At 41.8% G+C, this 6106-nt stretch overlaps 1 protein-coding gene across 1 annotated transcript; it reads left to right on the top strand.

Moving 5' to 3' along the window:
* Window positions 1–5821, top strand: fxyd5 (FXYD domain containing ion transport regulator 5). The gene is made up of 10 exons (XM_046399530.1): window positions 1–133; window positions 1559–1604; window positions 3062–3145; window positions 3293–3436; window positions 3516–3566; window positions 4164–4238; window positions 4654–4683; window positions 4771–4845; window positions 4941–4986; window positions 5477–5821. The coding sequence occupies exons 1-10, from the start codon at window positions 80–82 to the stop codon at window positions 5499–5501; spliced, it is 630 nt and encodes a 209-aa protein (XP_046255486.1). The 5' UTR covers window positions 1–79; the 3' UTR covers window positions 5502–5821.
* Window positions 5822–6106: the final 285 nt, after the last annotated feature.

A 6106-nucleotide genomic window follows, 5' to 3' on the forward strand; every position in this document is an offset into this window, starting at 1 on the left:
GGAAGTGGTGCTGGTGAGCACATGGGTGTGGTTGCTTAGCACTCTCAGAAAAGACAGACGGAGGAAAGCATCGTGTGTGATGAAGATGTGGATAAGTCTCAGGCCTGGTGCACCTCACAGGATGGATACCAAGGTAAGCGTAATAGCCTGGGTGGATGACTAAATATCAGAGGGCTAAGGGGTGTTTTGGTGAAGCGGATGCAAGGAGATTGATGGAGGATGACAGACAAACGGATGAACAGACAGACAGAGAGCGAGTGAGAGTGCTAGATGCGACAAACGGGCGGGCAGGTCAGGCTAGGGGAAGGGAGAGACGCCTGTACAGCCCAGGGGAAACAGGCCTCATCTTGACATATGCTCTGGAGTGAAATGAAGATTGGCATGACCTGCTAATCTGAGCTGTCAAAGCTCATGACAGCCACGGACGCTCACCTGTCACGCTGTTCCAAGCCCGGAGGACGAGCTGCCACCAGGATAGGTCAAAGATCGAGATTCATTTTCTGCCGGGGGTGGATGCAAACCAAGTCTATGGCCTCGACTTCCATCTATCACTCGCTCTGCCTCTGCTGTACCTGCGCGGCAGTTATTGTTCTTTGTATCACTATAAAATCATACAGTATTGGACATGTTTTAGCCTGCTTCTGTTTTTCTATAGTGTTTTCTTTCAAGCTAGGGGCAATATGTGAGGGGGAGTAAAGAGCATGTCTTTCCACTGATTCAGAGAATGCTGCTCACCACTAAAGGATTTTCATTATGTTAAAATGTTTTGACACATCCTCCAGTGTCCTTTGTTTGGTTGGTGACAGCAGCAAACCTATCCAAATAAAAAAAGTTTAAAAAATATATATATGTATATAATATATATATGCAGAAGTTTTATCAATAGTGCCGAACAGCATTGAAGACAGACACGTGTGGGAGGAGTGCATGCACAATGTGTGGCCTTCATCACTCATTTTTGACAAATGAAAACAGAAACTGTGGTTATGATGTGTGCACGTTAAAAGTTTGACAAGCAAGGCTAGTGTCTGTTTTCTGTCATGCTGCGTGAGGAGTGTGGGTGATGTTGCCTTTGTGCTTGAAGAGAAAGGAGAAACGGCCATGCAGTAGGAAACCCCTATGAGTACACTCAACTTCCTGTCTGTTAGATTTGTACAGAATGTTCCAACGCAAATGCTCTCTTGCTTCAATAATCCAAGCACAATCTTTGATTACCATTTAGTGTATGCTCAGCTTGTACTCAGGTGCCAATTAAACATTTGTAGCATCACAGCCATGGCTAAACAGACACTGTAAACATTAACAGTGTCTTCCGGTGTGCTAAACAACGGACATTTTGTCGGGATGTTGTGTATCTGCAGCAGTTTTGTGCAACAGATGCACCAGAGAGTCTGCATTCATCTAATCTCTCTTCATTTATGGCGTCACCATTAATATACGAGGGGCTTTGGATTATTATTTTAGATGAAGCGTTTTAGGTCATTGCAGTATTATAATCACTAATCTTGCACACTTTTTGCATTATTGTTTCACCTTGTCCATGTTTTGTTTCTTTCAGATTTATTGGGTTCCCTTGACCTTTTTCCTATTTGTCATGTTACAAGGTGAGTGTGAAACGTTTTCGCCGGCACTGAAGCAACTCACTTAGCGCTCACATGTGAACTGTGTTTAAAGAGAGTCTTTGTATGCTTTGCTGAACAGCAGCCACTTTTGGACACAAATCAAAATGACATGGGATTAACAATATGCTAAAATGTAAGTTTAAAAAAAATGTAGCTTCATGGTAGCACAGAAAACAAAAAGTCTGCCAAATTAACTAGTGTCAGTTACACAACAATATCTAACTAAAGTTTGTAAGCAAACACTTCACCAGTTGATGTCAGACACTAAGTCTGAACCAAGTGTACAGCAAGTGTACTGAAGCAAGGAAGGCTGTGTTTTATTCCTCAAAAGTTTAAAATATCGCCAGTAAGAGGAAGAATGTGTTTGTTCTTTCTAAATATTGTGTCACTCTTAAGGAGCAGTCTGGGAGTTAGGAACTTCAGAAGGGGTATACCGATCATTTACTATGTCACCTTCATGAAACTGAGGGGCTTGTGAGAGACAGATTTAAAGGCCCAAGATATTTGATTTTTGCTCTCCAGTATGGCCAGAAGACGTCACAGGCTTGATAAATGAATAACATCATCGGAGTTAAACGAACCAAGCTCCCGCAGAGCCACAGAAGACGTTATACCAGAGTTTTCACAGGCTGATGGGTAGCACAACAAAGATATAGAAATTGTGTTATTCCTCTGTTTGATAATGTAATGTCTTCTGGTGATAGTGAGTAGACATTAACATGTGGGTCTCTTGGCCAACGCACACACACGAAGGAAAAGTTACAACATCTCTCATTAAACAGCCAGACATTTGAGGGAGGACTGAAGGTTCAGCTTTATCTCAGATAGGGATACGCTCACACTGAACATCTTAGAACACAAGCTGTGAACATATGACCGCAATGTAATATAAGGTTTACTTTAAAAAAAAAAATAATAATCAAGGTTTTCATCTGCACATAATACATCTAACACATCAGAAGTTAGTGTCAGCTATAAATCATTACACCATTAGTCAAGTGTCCTCATGTGGGTTCATTAAAGGAGTGGGAATCAGAGCATTAGCCCAGGCAAGCAGAGGTTCTGTAGAGCTTCAGCACTAATTGGAAGGTGCTGAGTGAGTAAACAGACAACGGCCTCACTGTCCTGCAGTCACACACAACAATCCAACTCTGTTGTAGCCAGAGGTTTTGGAAGAGCTGCCTCTTTGTAACTGTGCCGCACTGCCCCACTCACAGGACTGTTACTGTGACATGCTCTCAGTGCATCTGCAGACCTCTCTCCCCCTGCAAGGCCCGACACATTCTCAAAGTCTGGTCTCTGCCAGGAATACATCACAGCATTGTTCGAGAGAGTCACTGTTCTTTGTTCTCCCTGTAAACTGTACTGTATCGAGGCCTTGCTACGAGGATTCGTCTGACTTCTTTGTGAGTAAAGTGTGTGTGTGTGTGTGTCCGCAGGGTTAACGGCTCAGTCTACTCAAACGGCCTCTGAGACCAGCAATATGGCAAACACAGGAATGTCGACCGCTCTGGCTCCCACTGGTACGGTATTCATGGCTGTTCTGAGAAATGCCACTTTTCAGTCTCCAGGCTACTACTTTTTTTATAGTGACTGTGCATAATCATCAGTGTTAGGGCCTATTTCCAAACTAAAATCTATATTTCTGTCTGTCTGTCTTGGTGTAACAGAAAGAGGAGCAGGAGGCAGAGCCACCAGAAATGCTGACTCCTCCTCGGAAAGTTCCGCTGCCGAAAAAACCACAAGGCAGCTCACTGTCAGCGTTAGCCCAGTCACTGATAACTCCACCACATCAGAAATCATGACCTCTACAGGTATTCTGACTTGTCCTTAGTGCTGCAAGTAGCAAACTATAATGCTGGGTTAATCTGAATTGATTTTCTGTCCCCGTAGTTCCCAGTGTGGAAACAACAAAATCACAAACAAAGCCCACATCCTCTTCAGGTAACAATCCTCATCCTCTCTCACATATGTTTGAGCACCCAGTTGGTGGAGCCATTGAGTTTGGCAAGTGGAAAAAGCCATGAGTACACCACAACTCTATTACATCCATTCACACCAACAGCAAATGCTTACAGTAGATGTTCTCCTCAAGAATGCAGAAAGCTTTAAAACTAATTATGAGGTAATTAGAAAATGTCAAGCTCCCCTTCCTCGTTGAGATATACAGAGAAGTATTTCTGCTGCATCTCAGAGCAGCGGGGAATGAGAGAGAGCCAGAGTGAGTGAGACAGAGAGAGCTTAAAAGAGTAAATCTCCTCTGAGAGTCATTCCACTGAAATATTCAGAATTTCAATTAAAGATGGAGTTAAACACAGTGAGGCACCTGGAATTTTACGAGAAGTAATTACGCACTTGCATAGCCAAGATAAGGAGCCAATATGTCAGAAAATATGTTCTCCTATATGACATTCTGCATTATAAACTTGTGTTTTGCACATGTTAAAATTACATTAAATAGGGAGGGAAAAGGGATAGGGAAAATTAAAAAAAAATAACAAATCACACAAAAACCAACACTTTCACTTCTTATTTTTTCAGCATCCACTGTGACATCCTTCCAATCCAGCACTAAGAAAACCACCACAAGTGGATCCCATCAAGCTTCTGCCTGGGGTAACTAAAAATTTCACGAATCCATAGTTACCTTAAATGCCACAGGCATTGCAATTTTATTGTTATCTCATGGCAGACTGACAGTATCACAATTCCCTGTCTTCCAAACAAAACCCATGGTAGAGAGCCAGAATAGAGTACCACACTTCCTCTTTTTCCTGCAGATTAATGCTTGATTGTACCTTATGCAAGAAGAGATAAGATATTTGTGTCCTCATGCTGTGCTGGCTTAGCACAGGTAGAGTTTTGATACTCCATCAACAGCACGTCAACGAGGCCAGTAGATCTCTCATGCTATCTCTGACGGTTGTTCCCCGGTGATCATCTCTCTTTTTTTTTTCTTCCTGTAGAAGCTTCCTGTGTTCAACAGTCAAACTTAATTCTTTACTTTTCTTTCTACTTTTACTTCTTGTAGACCCTACGTGGGACAAAGATTTCACCTATGGTAAGAAGCTACATTCCACTGTGTTTTTCGGTGTTGTTGCCCCTTGCGTCTATGAATGAGGGTTTGATTTGTGTGTCATATATCCAGATTACAAGTCCCTGCGACATATTGGACTGTCTATTGCAGCGATTCTTTTCATCATGGGCATCATGGTCATTGGCTGTAAGTATGACTCTGAAAGCCACTTTTGTCTTGTGTAATTACTTGTAAACCATAATCATATTCAACTGCTTGTTACTCTTTTGCTCTAACTGTAGGTGGCAGGGTCTGCCGAATGCCCAAGTGTCACAGGAGGTCATCTAAGTGAGTATCTATAGCTTTTCAGTTCATTAACTCTAGTAAATGTTCATATTTTGTGTTTGTGCAGTGTCTGAGAAATGCACAAGCAGCACAACTGCTGAATAATTTAAGACAAAGGAAGCCGACAGACAAAAAGTGATGTTTGACTAAATTACAGTCTGTGTGCATTAAGGGTAGCCGTGCTTATATCATGCTGTTGGGAAAGTGCAGTAGAATGAGTCAAGTAATTTATATCACAGGCTACAGGGTGATATATGGCAAGCAATCAGTCACTTCAGACATATATTAGCTCAACAGAATGCTGACTTAAACCTCTGTGATGACTAATACATCAAAAAGTCTATGATTAGGCTATTTGTAGGATTGAACCAGAACAGACTAACAGTACAGATCATTTTTTATGTTCCTTACGTGCCCTATTTGTGTTTGATAAATATAACTCATCGCCTAAAAAGGTTTGATTCTTTACCAGTTCTGTGTGGTTATTTTCTAGGTCGTACCATGTGGCCCAGCGATAAGGAGAGAGAGCACTAATGACAGAGCTTAAAAACCAACCAGGAGTCCATCAGGAGCAAAGCAACCAGCCAACACCTGGCTGCGTGTGTGTGCATAAGGCCTGACTGACTGTATGCTGCTAAATAACAGTGCCAAAACTTGAATCAAGCAGAAAAAGTGGGAAAAAAAGTAGAATCATCACCAGTTTACGTTCTAATTTCTAAAAAAAAAAGCCTCATATTTTAAAAAGCCTTTAGCCATGGAACAGGCCCGTTTCTGATGGTCTTTGTATGTTTTAACTGATGACGCAGCCAGGACTATTATTAAAGGTTATGAAATATAACACCTCCAACAACCGTGCATGTGTTCTGCCAGGATCTAAAAATGAAGCTGGTTCACTTCCTCTTCCTGATAAGTGTTACACGCACTTTACTCTTTCAGTCTCATCAAAAACGTGATGTTTAGTAAGGGGTGTCTAAGCCTCTTAGTGGCTCTGTGCTTGTAAATGAATGAAGCCCTTGATTAAACAAGATCCACTGGCGCACTATCTTTGCATCCATATGGCATCAGAATGATACAGACAACAAACGTGGAGAAACCAAGCAGGATTTTTTTTTTTTTTTTTTTA

The sequence above is a fragment of the Scatophagus argus genome, chromosome 9, assembly GCF_020382885.2.
Source record: "Scatophagus argus isolate fScaArg1 chromosome 9, fScaArg1.pri, whole genome shotgun sequence".
Classification (NCBI taxonomy): Eukaryota; Metazoa; Chordata; class Actinopteri; family Scatophagidae; genus Scatophagus; species Scatophagus argus.